General features: G+C 36.1%; 1 protein-coding gene across 1 annotated transcript in view; it reads right to left on the reverse strand.

Annotated features, from left to right (window-relative positions):
• The window catches only part of CASD1 (CAS1 domain containing 1), a 33,898-nt gene that overhangs the window by 3,118 nt on the left and 10,994 nt on the right, over window positions 1-19,786 (reverse strand). Inside the window, exons 4-17 of the mRNA XM_069774839.1 lie at window positions 18,518-18,562; window positions 16,166-16,228; window positions 14,813-14,857; window positions 11,700-11,823; window positions 9,760-9,974; window positions 8,326-8,751; window positions 7,820-7,909; window positions 7,106-7,225; window positions 5,978-6,134; window positions 4,459-4,538; window positions 3,493-3,594; window positions 2,035-2,175; window positions 1,418-1,495; window positions 354-446 (exon numbers count right to left, since the gene is read on the reverse strand). Coding sequence (XP_069630940.1) covers window positions 354-446; window positions 1,418-1,495; window positions 2,035-2,175; window positions 3,493-3,594; window positions 4,459-4,538; window positions 5,978-6,134; window positions 7,106-7,225; window positions 7,820-7,909; window positions 8,326-8,751; window positions 9,760-9,974; window positions 11,700-11,823; window positions 14,813-14,857; window positions 16,166-16,228; window positions 18,518-18,562 — 1,779 coding nt within the window. The remainder of the gene's footprint in view (window positions 1-353; window positions 447-1,417; window positions 1,496-2,034; window positions 2,176-3,492; window positions 3,595-4,458; window positions 4,539-5,977; window positions 6,135-7,105; window positions 7,226-7,819; window positions 7,910-8,325; window positions 8,752-9,759; window positions 9,975-11,699; window positions 11,824-14,812; window positions 14,858-16,165; window positions 16,229-18,517; window positions 18,563-19,786) is intronic.

Raw genomic sequence — 19,786 nt, forward strand, 5'->3', positions numbered from 1 at the left:
TGTACTTATACTAGTCAGTATAATTCATGTTGATTCTTCAACTGGCTTAAATTTTATCTTCCAACTGCATACACGCCACAGCTTACTCCAGCATTAAATCCCCTCTCTCACAACCCTAAACTCCCACCCAAAACAGCGTAAGAAATAAGTTTGCTACTGTGAGACTGCTATTTCAGCTATGATTTTTAAGTGTAGACGGAAGCTACAATGCTCAAAGAGGTCAAACACAACAGCATTGTATTAAATAAGCCAATAAATGTTTTCACTATTTATGTGTTATACTACAATTTAGATAATAAACCACCTTACATTTCTAAGTTTCAATTCACTGTACTTCTGATCATTCTACTTACCTCTAGAGAAATTTTGCCAAACCAGGCAAAGAACGAGCTATACACAGATCGGACGTATCCAGGAATGTTCCTGATGAGGATGAAAGCTAAAATCTTTTTAAAAAAAGTAGTAGAAAATAGTGACTGTGGATGACAAGTAGATTACACATACACACACAAAAGGTTTATTCATTTTCATTGTCTAAAGTGAACGGCATCATGCATTAAATTTTCTTTAAAATCTAATAAATACATAAACCAAACAAAAAATCCATGTAGTTTATACTTAACAAAGTAGGTCTTGAAATTGCAAATCTCTTACACACATTGTTATAGCATAGCAAGTCACATTTACATCTTCAGTAGAATCATGGCCTTGATGTTGATAGACACTACTATACACTTACTAGGCATGGTCACAAAACACGTTATACCATGCTAGCCTAAAATGAAGGTGGCAACAAATTTGATTAACCCTCATTTTTTAAAGAGATGGTGTCAAGATGGACAAATTAATACTAAAAAATTAAGTCACACATGCTGCCCCTCAAGAAAGCAGGACAAACTATTAAAAAAAAAGAAACAGAGAAGGAACAGAATCAGATAGCTGGCATATAGTGGGGCAGGGGACACAGTAAAAGGAAAATCTAAATTTAAGAAAACCACATGCATGCCCCTGTGGCCCACCTCTTCTCTGCCTAAACATGACTATAGGGTCCCATAGGTTGCTTCCTACACTAGTACCTCCCAAACACTCATGCTTCCCTACATCTTTCTTCTTTTCCACTGGTATGCAATTAGTCAAAAGTTCAGTTTGGACTTAAACAGTGCATATGAAACCTACCCTAAGGACATCAAGGTTAATCAAAAGCATAATCACACTATGTGATTTCATTGCTTAAAGGAATGAAAAACAGCGAGCAATGTAGTTAAACCATTTTTCACTTTCAGACACAAGAATGAAGCTCAATATCTGACATGTCATGCTCAAGCAAAAATATATTTTAAAATAATTTTTAAAAAAGCCCAAACAAGAACAGACTAGATTCTATCACTGTAAGAAAAAGGACTATAATTATAATTACCTGTACCACAGAAACAGAAGGATGTAGTTCATTGCACTCTGTCTTGTTTTTACAGCTACTAGCCCAAATAGAGTAGGTCTAAAAGATATAAAAATTAGTCAGTGTAGCAATTATATGTAACATTTAAAAATGAAACAAGCGGTAAGCTATTTTGAAGTGCTTCAGCAGTAGTTGGTTCACTAAGATGTGGGACAGTAATAGAAAAATACACATTGTGTTTAGTTTTGTGTTTCTCAAATTCTTTGCAACTGACAAATACCATACTTGTTCATACCCTAAAATACAGGCATACTGTTGTCAATTTTTTCATCACAAATAGGTAAGCAATGAAGAGTGAAGAGCTGCATTATCTACCATGTAATTTCTATGATCGGATTTTCTTCTAACCTTTGCAATGAACTAAAAGAGTGATGATGTTTTCATATACAGTTGACTGAGAGGAAAAATATTTTAGTGAGTAGATAGGTAGGGCTGTGCACAAAAACACAGCTGAAATACCACCAGATCAAGATTTGATTTTTTAAATCAATTTTTTAAATTTTCTTAAAGAAGAACTTCAGAAAACTTATTCTATAGAGATTTACAAACCTGATTATACTAGTATACTAGGTACGTACCAAAAATGATACAATTGAAATAAATAATAAAACATTAGAAACTCTGTTGGAGAAAAGAGGATCTCCCTTTCCTTCTGATATCATCTGATGTTTCTGCAATGCCAGATAAATAAAAGCAAACAGCATCCCATAAAAAACCACCTGTAAAAGACAAACAGAATGCAATGAGTGTTTCATGGCTTTTACAAGTACTTCAGGTACAAACTCTTAACAGAAATGCTACAGGATAAACTATTTGTAATACCAAAGCTCAGGTGTCAAAAGGTCCTTTTCCAGATTTAGTGAAGCAAACAAAAATAGGCTTTCTACACTAGATTGTCATAAGCTGCATTTTTAACTCAACTCAAAAACTACAAATGAAGTACTCTTACTAATGCTTCACAGAGCATTAAAGACACCACAATGAAATTTCAAGAAGCTTTCAAGTACCTACTATCCTCTCTGCAATCTATGCCAGCATTGAAAAGGTCCTTCTCTGGGGAAAAACCAGGAGTCTCTGGCCTTCTCCCAGTTTGGCAGGTGAAAACATTCAAGAAGCACTACAAGTGCTTCCTTCTCTCACAGATACAATTCTTCAGAGTGTTTTATGATCTTATGCCAAGTTCTCATTAGCTAGCAACACGATGCTGTTTCAGGCCCATGTGGTGCATGTCTTCTGTATTTATTTTGGGACTTCCTCTTTAGCAGCATTAGAGAACACACACTATTCACAAGCAACAGATCTCCAAGTCTGAAATGTCACAACGCAGTGTGTGCTGCTGATGGGAGCAGCCCAAGTTGTGACAACTGTGTGCTCCACAAATTTCAGTTACTGAAGACCTCCAGAGGGAGAAGCCTGCAAGTGCTCCTGTTAAGGTTAGCAGATGAATGCTCCCGTCTTAGAAACTCCACTTATCTTACCAAGACAACAAAAAAAAGTGTCTGCCTGTTCTATTCCCCTACATTGTAGCGTCAGTAACTGGAAAGAAAGCACTTTACTGGAAAACGATTTCAAAATATGTGCAAGAATAGTCTGGTTTGGGCATCAAGACCCTGATTTTAAAAGTGCTTTAAAGGTTACCTTAAAAGAAATACATCCTGAATTGATACAACTTTCAAAAAGTATTATTAAGAAAGCCACCACAATAATTTGCCTTGTATTTCAATAGCCTGAAGTGCTACAGGCGTTAAGTTTTCACAGTAAAATTTTTGAGAAAAGACTAATCTAGGTTGCTTTATGACTTTATTTTTTAAAAGCAAACTAAGCAGGATCCAGCAGCAAATAAATCAACAGCCATCTTTTAAGCAAGGCTTTGACAGACATTTGCAGAAGTAAGGTGGATGCAGCTTAGTCTTCTATTAAACAATCCACTGGGACAAACTTCTGCTGTCTCTGGAGGAAAGGAAAACAACCCACCCTCCCCCAGATTAAAAAATACACTTAAAAGAGCAGTATAAATTTATGCAAACGTTACATACATAGCGATCCAACTTCCACCTAAACCACCATTCATAGACATTCCCATTCAGCTCAAAACACTTGGACAGTGGCCAAAAAGAAAATATCTTCTCAAATGCACCCTGTAAAAAATAAACATGGCAAAAGCATTAACACTGATGTCAACCATATTTACTAAGTTTAAATCAATATGCTGTCTTTTAATATTATCGCATCTCTATTTCACTAGCTACGTGGCATTACCAAAATAACAGGCTTCCTTAGAAGGCATTCTCCCTCCTCCCCCTCAAAGGAAAACAAAAAACAACAAAACAAAAGTACTTCTTCAGATGAGAGAGGGTTTCAGTTTTGCTTCGCATAAAGGTATTGGCACGCCTTCTATTTTGTACTGCAGGCTTAAAGGGAGAGATCCACCAGTGTGTTGGGATAACGAATGCATACTCCACAGAAGACTACAGTTCAACGGGCTTACAACCAATGATGGATTACCCCCCCCCCCCCCAAAATCCTAGAGTGACAAACTCTGCACTTACTTCTGTCAGCTATACTTACAGCATGCAGTAAGTCACTAACGTAGCATGAGAACCAGTCTTTTGATAAGGTATCAAAGACAACACCAGGTCTCTGAGAGACACAAATCTTCATATAACCGTATCACCAGATGTATCACCATATGCTAGCAAAACCCAGCAACTTTAAGCACATCAAAAAAACCCCACCCCAAAACCAAAGCACAGACCTTTGTATTTATTACAGTTGAGGTATACTGAAAACATGTCAAGCAATACAAACAAGTAAGATAGAGAATTGTGTTTTTTCCAGTGTCCACACCAATTCAAATATGAAAAGAAATTGAAAGGTTCAATTTTTTCTCTTCTGTATTTATGATACAGGAGCAAATATACAAGTTATAAGCACATTAAAAAGTAGAGAAAGATAATATACCCTTAGGTTGTTAAGGATAAAAATAGTCAAAATTTACAAACCTGAGAATATGACAGAAAATATATACATGTCAGTAAGCAAATCAGTTTCAGCAGTAAACCAAAGTGCCATAAGCAGTTCCCTGAGGAAGAAATAAATTAATCAGTATACAGTCATCAATTTTTCAATCGCAAAACCCAGGACACATTAAATAATAATTGCCAATTATTTAGTGTAGTTATGCTTAGTAATAGACACATTCATAAATAAATGTTCAAGTATTACCAGCAATATTTTATCACTATCTACAGTTACGTATTACATTTTACTTTAAGCAATTAAAATAAACATTCATATTAATTAACAACCTATTAATCCTAAATCAATCCTCACGTCTAAAACAGGGACAACATACATAGATAAAGAAGAGAATTTAGGTGTTCAAACAGAAACACTATTTTAAAGCCTCTCCTTTCCCAAACACTCTGCACAGGCAGTCCTTATTCTAGCTGAATGTAAAGAAATAAATAAAACAAAATGCCCAACGGCTTTTGTCATGTGAAATAAGTACAGCATGTATTATTAAACTTTGAGGTACCAGTTGTATTCTAAAGCTCAACAGCAGGTCATTAGGGACAAGTATCTTGTTAAGAGAAGCCTGAGAAACTGTTCCTCAAAGCTGTCGACTGATACTAAGCTCTACCCAAGCCTCAACATTGCAACCAAAATCATCTCCCTCTCTCACCATATAAATTGGTAGCTGTAAACAGGGACATAAGCAAGTGAAAGTTGTCATTGAAAGATTATCTAGTTTCACAGTACACTATTGCTCCTAAGTACACAATAGTAATTTTTCTGTATCTGGAACAGAAGTGCCTTTGTAGAAAAAAAAAAGTAATATCGGAGCTGTTTGGCTTCGAGGTATCTTGTAAAACTACTCTCTAATTATATTTTTTTGCAGCATCTATTCCTAGCATGCATTTGGTATATTTCATTATCATATCTGCAGACTATAAAATTTGGAAACTACTCCATCAATAGGAAAGGAGGATCTAAGACTCTTAATGTTTTAGTTCTAATTTAGGTGAATTAAATAATGAGCATTTACTTAATCTAAGATACTAAGATATCAAATCCCATGTTCTTAATTGGCAGGATATGGCAGAATTGGTGCTCAAGATGGATAAGACATATTGGCAATACAGAATGGGAAAGTCTAAAAGCTCACTGTTCATGCCGTACTCATTGGTACACCACAGCAACAATCTCAGCTAGCATAGATAGTGTAACCTATATTTTTAGTTTGCATTCAGTAATATTACAACTCTTGATAAACACATTTCTGATGGTCAAAGCCTATTAAAAAGTATTCTAATATGACTGTAACCAGAGACAGAGTTTAGTTACCAGCTGTTACATTTTTCAACTGACATCTAATTCATCCATGACAAACTGCATTTCTGTGAACAGCCGTTTAACATATTTTGACTACGTTACAAAGAGACTGAGATCTACTAACAATACCACTTCTGTATGTAACATGCAAATGTTTTATAGCAGAAAGAAAAAAAAAAATCTTACCATTTGCTTTCTTCTGGACTATCTGAGGCCATATAGCTAAGGTGGCATAAATGATCATAAACCAGACAGTGACTAATGGCACAAAGTAGTAGAACTGGTAAGGTCGGTCCATCACTATGCACAGTACCACAACCAAGAAATTGAGACGAAATAAAACCTGGAGGGTGTCAGAGGAGGGAAGACAGAGGATATATAAACTGGGAGGCAAAGCTGAGAGAGACAGGGGACATGTTTCTTTAACACTATATGAAAATATCTATGTATTTTACATCTCACATGCTGATTATATTTCAGTTGACACATGGATGAGTATCGCGGGGAACATCAACAATGCAATATAAGACTGCAGGCTGATTATGTAGTACTGGACCTGTCCTACACTGGCCTACTTGGGTAGAGATAGCAATGAAAATAGGGTAAAACAGAACTGACTATTTCCCAGGCTGGGGACTGAGTATTCCAGTTGCTGGATGCTGTTAAAGCCTCTCTGCTTTCACTCTCATAGCTACCTGGGCTAGCACAGTTAAAGCTAGGGTAATGTCATTACCAGCGCTGCAGTTAGGCTGTAGACTATAAGCATGTTCAATAAGCAAGATGACTTGAGTTATATGACAATATAATACTTAACAGCAATAAAAGATATATTTTTTCTTAATTTTTTAAACTGCTACAGCACACACTGCAAAACCTGGGAGCAAAACCACAAAAATAGGTATGTTCTCCAGTACTGTTATGGTGTGAAAATTTATTTTCTTTATTAACAAATGTAGGCTCCAATACAGTCTTGGGGAGTCTGCCTGGATCATTACTTATATATTGCTATATACTGTAAATTGCTATTGCAATGAAAACTCCATTGCTATATATTGGAAAATATTTGTCTTGATATTTTAAAGCCTACATACTTACATTTTTTACATTGTAAGTATCATTTATATGCCATATGTTTGTATTAGATAAACACTACCAATTAAACAGGTCAGATTACATAGAAACAATAGCCACTTTTAATGCACAAACCTTGGTTAAGTAACCTAGTATCACATTATTTAGGGAGTACAGGTATATTATGGATATTGTGTTATCTGAACAAATTTCTTTATAAAAATGGTAAGTAGGTATTCCTACCTGACACACTCTGTATACACCAAAGTCCCCTTTTATCCAAAAATATGAGAAGTGCCCATAACCTGTTTGGAACAGATACGCAGCAACCAGAACTCGAATGTGCATGTACACAGGCAAAAACTGTTGAGAAAAATAAAGTACCTTTTATAAATTGCCATGTAAATGCTTCTGGCTTCCCGCCCCCCCCCCCCCCGCATCTTATGCTTTTTCTGCATTGCCGTAAATCATGTTTAACTAAGAAAAGAAACATTATGCTACATTTCCCTGTTTATTACTAAGCTGTTTTGATGTCCTAACCTCTCTGATATTAAAATTAATTTCTTCTATTTATTACTCTACACTTTCCATATTTCATTACCAGTTAAGGGAGACTTAAGAATGGCTCTTTGAAAGTTTACATTCAGCAGTTTCCAGTTCAGAACATAAAAAAGAAGTGTTGCTAGCAATTAAAAATAAATTAATGTAATATTCTACATGGACGAAACAAGTATATTTTTTCACTGGTTAAGTAATGCATAAAATGTTCTTATCAATAAAATCCACACTTAGAGAGAAAAACTAATTCAGCTAATACCATTTTTAAAACTACAGGAACGATAGCATTAGTTATTCATTCTATTCAATTCTAATACACACTTGCACTATCTTTCTTTTGAAGTAACATACCCAAACTGCATTCCCACTTAAAAAAATGATGAAATTCAAATAACTTACAGTGCTTGCTCCAGAGATATGATAAATCAAAATAACAAGTTGCATCCAGCCCTTCCATTCATCAGTCTGTTCTCTATTTAACACTTTAGTCTAATGCAAAACAAAACAAGAGTGTTGCTATTCCAAAAAGTACAACGAACATCTACAAAATGAGGAGAAAAAGTTCAAAACAATAAACCACTTTATGGATAAATAGGTCTCAATTGTAAAAGCCTTCTGTCTAGTGGACACAGGTCTACCAGATTTTAACATCATCTACACTCTCTTGTATTCAAGCTATGCTCACTTCCAGTTTGACTATGACAATGGCTCAAAGCACTCATAGCCATATGCTTTCAAAAAGCTTTTGCATCTAATTCCATGCAAACATTATATTGCTTGTGAGTGCATTTTTTGCAGATGAGTCATACTGACTTTGAAAATTTAACTTTCAATACTTAGCAATTAGTTATTTACACTCAAAATGGGAAACAACATTATAAGCTGGATGTCAACATGATCATTACCTCTTTGGTATTTTCGGTATAAAATACCCCCAAAACCAAGATATAGACGATTGGTATGAAGAAAGATGAATGTGTATAAAACTTATTTTCCTTCATGAAGAGATTTGCTCTGTCACATAGATAAAAATAGGTCATGATTAGACCAAGTTTGCAGAAGGAGTGTAAGAGCATCTCTAAAGTAGAAACATTAGGAGTGCTGATGGCAGGTTTCTTCTCCTCTCCACTTTCCAAATCAGTGCATGATTTGTTCTTCCGATAATTATTCCGATGAATTAAATTGATAATTAAATATCCAATAATGGACAAAGTAAAGAAACAGAAAGCTAACTTCTGTATCAGAGTGAGAGGAGGCTGAGGCTGGCAGCAGGAGCCATCAATGGGCTTCATTATCTTATTGCAGTAGACATTCATAAGAATCATCGCATTCTGTCAAAGAAATATGCAGTTTTGTCAATTAATCTCTAATTAAAAAGTTAACATTTTAATCATAAGAAATTTTATTCTAGATCATGCATTGACATAAAACATATGCTATTCTCACTTATCATTACATGGATAAAATGTCACAGTACCCCCATATACCTAGTTGCATTCCACAGTACAGTCAAAACATCTCTTCCAAACAGGAAACCCTTGAGCTTCTTGAGGTAAGCAAAAAGACCTAATCCTAATCCTTACAACAGAAGGGTTCTCTCTACTGGCTGTAAAAGGAGCTATAAAGAGCTAAATGGACTATAAATGAAAAACAGCTCACAGACTTGGGTCCTAAAGGGGCACGGTAATGAAGGTCTCTAAAACATCACAATGCAACTGAAACCCTTGGTGAGATGGTATTTAGTTCATCCAGTACTTAAAAGCAACTGAAACCTGCAAAGGAGTGGAACTAAAAGTGACATGGTGGGAGAGCTCTTTCACAAGAAAGGCAGACTGACAAAGCTCAGAGGGGCTCACTGCATGCATATATATATTGCTAGGTTAAAGATAAAATAAGAAATAAAGTCAGTGGCACTCCATGCAACCAGGAAGGTGGCTATTGTGTGTTTTCTTATCCTCTTCATACTCCTTACTAAACAAAATTATATGGGCACATAGGGGAAAATTTAAGACTTATTTCTGAGCACTGCTTTACAAATCATTATCACCCTAACTCATTCATGCAGATGAAGGCACAAAGTTTGCACTCAGGATCTAAAAGATCTAGCAGATTAACAGCTATTTCAAAATAGCTACACACTAGTGTGTTTGCTGTTATGTTTTTTAAACATCCTATATAACTGATTGCCCTCCCACCTATTGGGATCCTCTAAACAAAACTTCCTGAAGAATGTACAGGTCCTCATTACGTTCATATTGTCTGCCATTTCAGAACATTCACTTAAAATCTTGTTTTACTATTAGTACTTTATACTGTTGACCAGTGATAAAAACACTTACTGTATCCCTGCTTGATTCAGGGAGATGGAGGCCATCTGCAGACTTCATGATAGTTTCTTGTGCTATCAATTTTGATACACTGAAGACTTTAACTTTAGCTTTAGAATTTCGGGAGCTACTGTTCAGAATACGAACAGCTGCTTCATTATAAGCATCTATTTTCTCATTAGTAATCATTTTCCGACTTTCACTCAGCATATCTTCATAAACAGGATCTGAATTTGAAAGGACAAAGAACGAGCACATTAATCTTCTACTTGACCAATGCATTTGCTTAGCCCAAGTTGCACAGGCTACTTTCATTTAGGTAGTCACAACTGTTTAATGGTATAGAAAAAATGTACAGTGAGGAATGAGTGACTGTTACAGTGACTACAGTTTATGATGAAATGTTCATATCGCCATTCCCTAGTCATGCATATGTACCTATAGATTAGAAAGCTTTGGCCAGACATAAATGCCTGTTTAATTTCCCCAAACCCATGAAAAGCATATAATGCTGGAGTGCAGAGCTGCTTATGACTTCTCTTACTAATAGAATCCCCCAAGGAAAGACTCCAAAGCCAAGAGGACAGAAGTTAGGTAGCAGAATAGACACATGGAAAAAAAAATTAAAAATCTCAAACCCTCTAGCTACTGCAGAAGAAACCAGCTTCTCATTTCTCTAAGTCATAATCCATAAGCATATTACACTTGCTCCTGTTGATTCCAGTTTAACTGACGGCAGAATCTCAGTTTTTCAGAAGAATGGAACACCATTTAATTGCCTGCAGGCTTCAGAAATTATACAGAGCTTAACACAAAGCTATATGGGGTTCTAGATCAAAAGGTCAACTAGAGATCAATAAGGTGCTCTGAAAAGCTGCTGATGTTCATAGCTGGTGAAACACATTCTACAGGCTGTAAGTGGATTTACTTTAGCTACCTCATACTCACTTTTGGAGAATTAATGCCTAGACAACTCTATGTATACAGACTGCTCATCCTCTTATTTGTTCCATGAAAGAGCTCAGAGATTACTTAAATGGACAGGATCTTTATCAACAGAATGGTGGGCCTGTCTGACAACTAATTTCTTCTGTTATAGATAAACATGGTTTTGAAACAAATGCGAGAAGATTAATCTGTTGATTCAGGTTAACCTCTAGAACCATCTTTGATAGCAACTTGGATGTGACTGTAAGTGTACAGCTGGGTGTATTCCTATCAGAGCTCAAAATCTGCCTACGTTTCTAACTGAGGTGATGATAATCTAAAATGCTATTTTCTATGGCAGATAAATCAGTAGCACATTCCACCTATGAGCTCATTGTTCAGTGTCAGGGACATACTTTAGTTTTATTGAAAAAAAGGAAAAGAATGTAAGCTTGGTGCCATAGTAAAAATCTCACAGACTCATTGTGAACCACAGTTTCTGGCTCCTAATCTTAACTCATCTGTGCTCAGTGTACAGAAGCAAGTTTCATTCTAGAGACATAAATTCTCTATATTCTCTAGAATATTTCTATTCATTCCAACCACACAGAGAGGATACAGCACTTGTTGCACCTCTCCTATTATTTATGTAATCTGAAAATTTAATAGAACACAAACACAGGAATACAGCTGTTTTACGCACTTGTGTTCTTGACTCCCACGAGGTATATATGGAGTACAGCACAGGGAAAATAGACCTGGCTTACTGAGTCTGAGAGTAAGCTAACAAAGAATTAAGAGTTCAGAAGGCAAAACATTTTCCTGAGAGAGCTTTAAAATCTCCGTCACTAGTAACAGCTAGTTAGGTACCAGCTAGTTAAGGCAAGAAAGGCCAGACTGGAATTCAACCAGCACCCTTCTTACTCTGCAAGTAAGCAATATGTACTAAGTTTTCCACATCCCACAAGATAAAGATTCAACAGACAGTGACAGTACAAATTCTTACCTACTGTTAATTACTTTACCTTGTAAGACCCAGTAAACGTCACTACTTTTTGCTAACTTTTCCAAAAGAGGTGCAATTGAAGTGATATTGATTTTATATTGTGTGAGGGCTTCATTGCTGCCATTGTGAATCTTGATAGACCACTGGAGAAATAAAGAAAGAGATTCAGAACCTGTATGTCTGAGGACACTTAATTAACTGATTCCATTGCTCTCTCTTAGTAGCTATTTTTCGTTGTCTCTATAAAGCTAGATTATTTCTTTAGTCTTTGCTTAAGTGCTAAAAATTTTCTTTTGGACCAATCAGCTGTCTAGACAGATAATTACATTCAAACAGACCATTTAAATGTGGAGTATATAATATTCAACTTAATGTATATTTGATTTTTCATAAATTAAATGATGCAAAGTGTTTTAATTAAAAGCCCCTTGAATTTGAAAAATGATGAAGTAGCAAAGCCAGTCACATTATATAAAAATCATGGCCAATACAGTCCACTTTACTCTAGGAAAACTGACCACAGCAAGAGATGCGTGCAAGCAAAACTTGATGGTGGTATTGAGATCCAATATTTCCATCTATTTTGCAGACATCCACAAAGAAAAAAAGAAAAGAAAAAAAAAAAGAAAAAGAGCCAGCTTAATTTCTGATTTAATTTTCTACATGTAACGATTGGGAGAATGCTATAGCAGGGCCTGTTTTGATAGCACAAGGGGTAATGGTTTTAAACTAAAAAAGGGTAGATTTAGGCTAGATATAAGGAAGAAATTTTTTATGAGGGTGGTGAAACACTGGAACAGGTTGCCCAGAGAGGTGGTAGATGCCCCATCCCTGGAAACATTCAAGGTTAGGTTGGACGGGGCTCTGAGTAACCTCATCTAGTTGAAGATGTGCCTGCCCATGGCAGGGGGCTTGGACTAGATGACCTTTAAAGGTCCCTTCCAACCCAAACTATTCTATGATTCCATTCTATAGCCACCCAAGAATTTCTCCTAACTTCTGAAGAGAATTTCCCACACTGCAGGAAAAATAGATTTAGCTTTTTTTTTAAAGTATTACTGTATCTATACTGATTTAGTAAAAATCTGTAAAAAAAAAAAATTATCCTGAATATAGTGAAATCTCTAGTTATTTCTAAATATCTACATAAAAATTTTGATATAAGCCAAGTACACTGATTAATCCACTTGCTGAGAATATTACTGAATATAAATGAATAGTTCATGAAACCAAGTAACATGCAGCTGCTCTGAGAACTCACATTCTGGAAAAAAAGCAGTTTCTCCCAGTAGCTAAATCTTTACTCGTGAAATACCTACAGTATTTAAACAGACATTTTAAGAAGCATATTCTATTCAACAGGAAGTCAGGAACCAAGGAGAAGAGCACTTTAGTGACATTCTCAGAGCATCTCCTCTTCCCCAAATAAGCAAGCAACTGAGTTTTGTACTAGCTGAAGCTTCTCCAGCTTATGAGACTTTACATCTATTTATAAACTGTTACGTAGTTGACATCTTAAGACAGACCAAAGTAGCATGACCAAATCAAGAGCTAAGTTAAAGATACAGGCAAGTTTCAAAATGCTGACAAGTCCAAGGGCACACACCTGTTTAATCTAGTAGCAGGCTACCACACTAGTGCTATCCATGGTAATGTTGCTGATGCGCCAGATTTTTGAAGCACTTTATTTTTCTGCAAGTCCCTTAAAATAGGGGATGTTCATCTTTGGCCAACTCTAAGTATCGCTATTAATGTTTTGTGTAAATGTATTGGTGTTATAAAGAGCTGAGCATCACATGCATATTGTTGGTTCGTATCTCCTGCTGTCCACAAAGGACAACAAGCTATGGCTAATGTATATATATTAGTAAAAAAACCTATTTAGCTAAGAGTTCTGTAGTTTGCAACCTGACCTTCTGCATGCCAAAACACTATCCGTATATAATGGCATTTTCTGTGTGAAATACAATGACTCATGCTAGTAAGACATGCTAGATTCTCAGACTGAGCAGAGATATTCTAGGCTTACTAAGATTCCTAAAGCTCAAATATTTATGTGGATCCTACAGAGGAAGAGAACTTAGGGGGTTCACCTGTAAGGAAACAGAGGATTTCTGATCCCTCGCGAAACGTGTGGAGGTCTGCATACACATATGACCTTCCCCTAAAATTAGCGGAATTCACCCTAGATTGACATGCCCAGGAGCTTCCAGATTGGTAGAATGCCTGGACTGTCTCTAAATCAAACTGGTTTCAAAGGATTTTGTTTAAAAAGGAACACATTTTTCCCTCTCTACATTTGAGTTGGTATGAAATTTTAACAGTTAATTACTTTCAAATTCCAGTTCCAAATTATTTGGAAGTAAAGGACATTAAATGTGGAATTAATGACATAAGCAGTTGTTTGACTTTTGACTCCCAGTACCCAGCCAACTACTGGAATAGACTACTTAGGTGGGGGCTGTTGTATTCCACCCCTGGAAGTTTTAAAGAATTGGTTGACTCTTGTCAAGTGCAACACAGGTATAACTGATCCTGCTTTGTGGCAAACTGATGGGTTAGGAGACCTCTTCAGGTCCTTGTCAGCCCTGTTTTCTGTGACGCTGCTGCCTATAGCAGTGGTGGAAACTTCCAGTGGAACAAGATTCAGGAAGCACAATCTCTTTGGTTGTTGAATCGTTCATGTAAAATTCAGGGGTTTGCCCATATAAGTCTAAAAGCAATATGTGCGCTCAAAAAGAGCATTCCAGATTGCACCATGCTCAAAAGCAGTATTTTGTGACTGAAAAGAATTTATTAAAAATGCATCTTAGTTAGTATGCAAGTACTTTTACTTAACTTTTTAAATGAATAATCTGCTTTTAACAAAGCTACTTTATTAGCTAGGTTCAAGCTAATCAATGCTTATCAACCAGTATTGCTGCCAAAAAGCAAGTACTGTACATTGCACAGCTATAATAAAATATACCTGATATTTTAGAACTACTTGTTTTAATAACAAATTCACTGAGAGTATATTTTTTATTATAAATTGAGTTTAACAACTTTGTCATGTAACCAACTTGAAAGCATAACAATTATGCTACTAGAACTTCTTTCTTTACTAAAATGCTCCATAGATGTATAACTTACCGTGGCAGCTCCTGCTACAATTATATGAGGTTTTGCCACAGAACCCTAAGACACAAAGTAAAGAGAAATTAGTTTTAACATATTCACAAATTATTATTTTACTGAGCAGTTTAATTAAGACTTGTATCTTAATTAACTGTGACTCGTCCATCAGTTAATGGTTACAAAAGAATAGATTGCAGATATATTACAGAGAACATCAACTTGTGATACACCAGCATTTTCACATAACAGAATCTGCAAAAGTGCAAAATATACAATCATCATCAATTTAGCAGCATAAGTTCTCTTTACAAGCCATCTAAACATCTTCTCCTAAGGTCAAGTAAACTGTAGATCACACTACTGAAGTACTTTTTCCCTTAGTGTCTCTCAGCATTGTCAAACATCTCTTTGAGCTGTTGTACTGACATGACAGAACAGAAAGTTGTTGCCCCAGAGGTCTGAAAGTTACATCTAGGACAAGGAACAGAATATGTACTCAAACAGAAGAGTACAAGGAAACAAACAGTGCTGAGCACCTCAGTACAAGTTTTGCCTTGGCACAGCAAGTGTTTAGCAGCTCTCATTTTCTTGTAGTAATCACAGAAAAACAAATGATAACTTTCGCTATCTTTATGGAAGGTGTTGTGCAAGAATGACCAATAGGGTAGCAGAAGAATCACCGGGGGACATTACTAAATAACTCCAGGCTATTTAAAGGTCAACAAAGGAAGAAGCATGAAAAATTTAGTTGCCAATCCGTAAACATATTACTCCTTATCAGAATTACACACATAATTTTATGCTGAATAACATGAAAAACAGTATCATAACTGTAATGTAAGATTACTATGTAACTTCAGGGAAATACTGAAAAACAACAAAAAAAATCAAGGCATTCTTGACTTTCCAAATTGCCTTTGTCCTTCAGTTTGGAACACTCAAATTAACGTAAATATAGAATCATAGCATATCTCAAGTTGGAAGGGACCCATAAGGTGGAGCCATCGCAGACACAGAGGAAGCAAAACACCAAATCAGAGTAAAATCCTTTCAGCTCTTAATAGGATGAATCAACCTGCTCCTAGGAAATAGGGTTTTTCTGGTTTGGTTTGGGTTTTTTTTGGCCCAAGGGAAGCCATCCTGGCGAGACCGGGAGATGCCCAGAAACATATACACCAGTAAACATCCCCCTTTCACTATCCCGATGTCAAATTTCAGGTCTCTGGTACATAACTAACTGAATGTATGCGATATGCTGCAGTTGCTGGACTCCTAGTAATTACAGTTGTGTGTATGAAAAAAAGAAAGGTAGTAGTCCTCAGTCAGATGCTCTATTTTCCTAAAATAAACAGTTTTTTTAAGACAAACCTCAGTCCAAGATTTGATACGTTGCCTCATAGAGCCATTAACTTCTGGATACCACAGGAAATCCTGTAAAATAAATGCAGATTTAGTCTGCAAGCTTAATGATGAGCAGTAGACTAATAACAAAAATTCAAAAAAACAAACTAATTGCCATAAATTCAACTGTGAAGGAAAAACACTAGGCTCAAAGTGAGATTTCCTTTATAGTTAGCATGAAAAGCCTGACATCTCACTCTAGCACGGAAAACAGAAAGAAGAGGAAAGAAAAAAAAAACAGGGGAAAAAACAAAAACCCAACACAAAACTTTGCCCCCATGAAAAAAGAATAAGTTTTCATTTGTAGTTCAGGAGTTGGGATTTCACCAAGAAGGTAATTTTTTAGTTTCTGCCAAATGGGATGTCCTTGGGTTTCCAATGAGACCAGGGATAAAACCAAGCTCACATCTATTAGAACTTACTTTTTGCTCTATTTCCCACAGTTTTTACCAAAAGGTTTTCTTTGTTCCAGAAATTCATATAATTGATCATAATTTTCAAACAAAAAGTAAACCTAACAATTTACTTTACAACTTCATAAGTTATCAGCTGTTTAACTGTAATAGTGCGATGGGCATTAAATGCATTACCTACTGACATTTTTATAGATGTCAGGAGTAGTGCCCAACCTTCATCTAGAAGGACAGTCTACACTTTGCCTAGTGCTATTATGTCTCTCAGGTAGAGCCATGACTTCCTAGCATCTAGTGACTCCTCAGGTGCAGACCTATTGAGTAGACTACAAATACATATTAAAGTGAAATGGCAGGGATTACATATGCAGAAAATATTGTGAGGAAGCTTTATAATGTGGAATGCAGAAACACTACCAGCAGAGAGGAAATCTCTATCTTCCACTGGCACAGACCTAAAGATTTTGGTAGTTCCCTTGAGTACTGTCAAATAACTGTTTGGTAGGTGTGAGTGATCACATAGCCCTCTGCAGTGGCTGAAGGACAGAAGGATCAGTATGATAACTAGAAAGGGCAAAATTAAACTCTCCATTTGTTCCCAGTGACTTTCTCTTTTGTTGGTCAAGTATTTCCACATTTAGATTACTGGGTCACAGACATTCTGAATGTGAAAATTCAGCTACCGTGCCAATAATATCAACAGCAATACAGCATCAAAACAAGGAAGCAGCAGACTAGGAATATATTCTTAACTACCTAGGCATCTCCCAAAAGCCCAAACCTGCCCTCTCAAATCTTGGTGGTTAGACACCTACCAAGGCTCAAGGAGTTTTGAAGATGCAGTTCTGTGTCAGGCTACGCCATCATAAATCACATTGCATTGGCCCCTTTGTCCTGCCTGGTGTTCTACTCCCCCTTTTCCAGCACTCAGATAACCATATGATGAGCCACACCAGACGTGACCAAAAAGGAATCCTACAAAGTAATTTTTTGGCTGAATCAATTCCTGAAACAGCCCATTCCACAGCTGTACCAGCGTTAGTTACAGGCAAACAGAGGAACATACTGTGAAGGGCAACAGAGCATGACAGCATAGACTTAAATTGCCATGGGCTCACACCCTAAAATGTTATTCTGTAGCCTAAATCTTAACCACGTACACAAACAGGTACTGAAAACTAGCTTGCAGACAACTCAGCAAACACACTGCTTCTTTGGTTTTCATGAACAGAGAATGAGTTGTCTCCAGGGCATAAACAAATACATGACTAGCAGAATCCCAGCGCTGCTGACAGCTGTCATGGGAAGCAAAGAAAGCTATTGACGACACCATTTCCATTGCCAGGGCAGAGGAGAACAGAGTCCTTCATAAAACCTACCCTCAAGTACTCTGTTTTCTTTTTTTAAGTATCCACATTATAATCAACAATGTGGTTATTTCTCCATGCAAAAACAGCGCAAGGAATACTTGTTGGGATAGCATAGAGAGCTCAGTGGCAATTATGACAATTACCACTCCAAGTAAGTTGGCCCCAGATACGTATTCTTACGGCAGTGGAAGAGTAAACTTCCTGGCAAAAGCTATTCTTGGGAAGGTCAAATTATAAGATCTGACAAAAAGAAAAATTATACACACTTCCAGAGCTTATGCCCAAAGCTAACACAGAATACAAGTACTCAAAGCCAGTGTCTCTCAAAGAATCTTATTCAAAACGTAATATTTTAAGATACACTCTGATATATTTTGTGGAAAATTTGTAAAGAATGTTAATGGTCTAAAGCTTTTTTTTACTTTTACAGCAATTGTGGAAATTTGAAAAATCCACCTTTGACTGCAATTTGGATTACATTGTATGAAATCATAATATGATTATGACTTGCAATTTAATGCTAGATAAAACCTTACCACTTTAATTGAAGCAGATTTATCTTCAAAGGGGATATTTCCATGCTGTCAAAAAACCCAAAACAATAAAACAAAAGACAAACTTTCAGAATGAAACAAAAATATTTACATTCATATGTTAATTTGCTCTCACCCAAAGGTTTATCTTTAGTAGAAAGGATTTTTCTTGTATAAACTTGTCAGTATACTCATGCAAAATACTTATGTTACTTTCTTGAAAAACAAGCTACTCACAGAAAGGGTTATTTTTCCTGGAAGAAAACAAGTCTGAAATGCTTTCTGTTCACTGTTACAAAGGTATAAAATATTTTCCTAAATTTAGCCTCCCAAAATGAGAAAAACTTAGACTTTTTTTATCTTTCTTTTCTTACACTTCCTTTGCCCTAGCCTTCCTTTTCATCTGCCCATCTTCTTTGCACAAAACAACTGACAGTTTTAATTAAAGAATAAAAGAAAATAATCTCAGGCAAGTCTGGAATGCATTATTAAATTTGCTGAGTGAGGCTGTAAGAAATCAGAAAGGAAGCAGTCAGCTACTGCATGCACAATCCTCCTTTAAAATATTACTAAATGCAGTATTATTTTCAATCCTGGTCCAAAAGAACAAGCGTATTTCTCTTCCACAAATGGAGATCTTGATTTCATAAATACTTGACAAAAGACACCTCTCAACTCAAACTCAATTATAGTACTCTATCATCTCACCACTACTTTTGGGCAGCAACTGTGACCTAACCAACAGACTAGGAAAATCAGAGTTATTCAATCAATCAAACATCTTGTTTTGCCAAGTGAAAGTGACTGCATGCTGTCTGCTGGACAAGCTGCCAGCTTGCACTTCTAAATGACAGAATTACTAAATAATTGACAAATCTGATGTACAGTTGAAAATGAAATGTGTCTGCTCCCTCACATGTGTACATACATCCACGAACCTAAGACGCATGATATAGCAAAAGAAATTAATATTCTGTTCAACAAATGATACAGCTAAAACCTTTCTTACTGCTTCTACTGAGCAAGCTGCAGTTTACATTCTTCACCTTATAAAATTCAGACAGCTCTTCTGCAGCAATCAAAAGGAAGGTAAGACCAGGAGCTATTTTTAGTTTCAGCTTCAAGTTAGACCTGGAAATCTGTCATTGCCCCAAGGATTTTTATGAACAGATTAGATCAGCAATTTAACTGACATTTAAAGTGACAAATTATAACCCACGGATTACTACTATTTAAAAACACACAAAGGAGCAATCATTTTCTCATCAAGAA

This window comes from Haliaeetus albicilla, chromosome 2, assembly GCF_947461875.1.
Source record: "Haliaeetus albicilla chromosome 2, bHalAlb1.1, whole genome shotgun sequence".
NCBI classification, from domain to species: Eukaryota; Metazoa; Chordata; class Aves; order Accipitriformes; family Accipitridae; genus Haliaeetus; species Haliaeetus albicilla.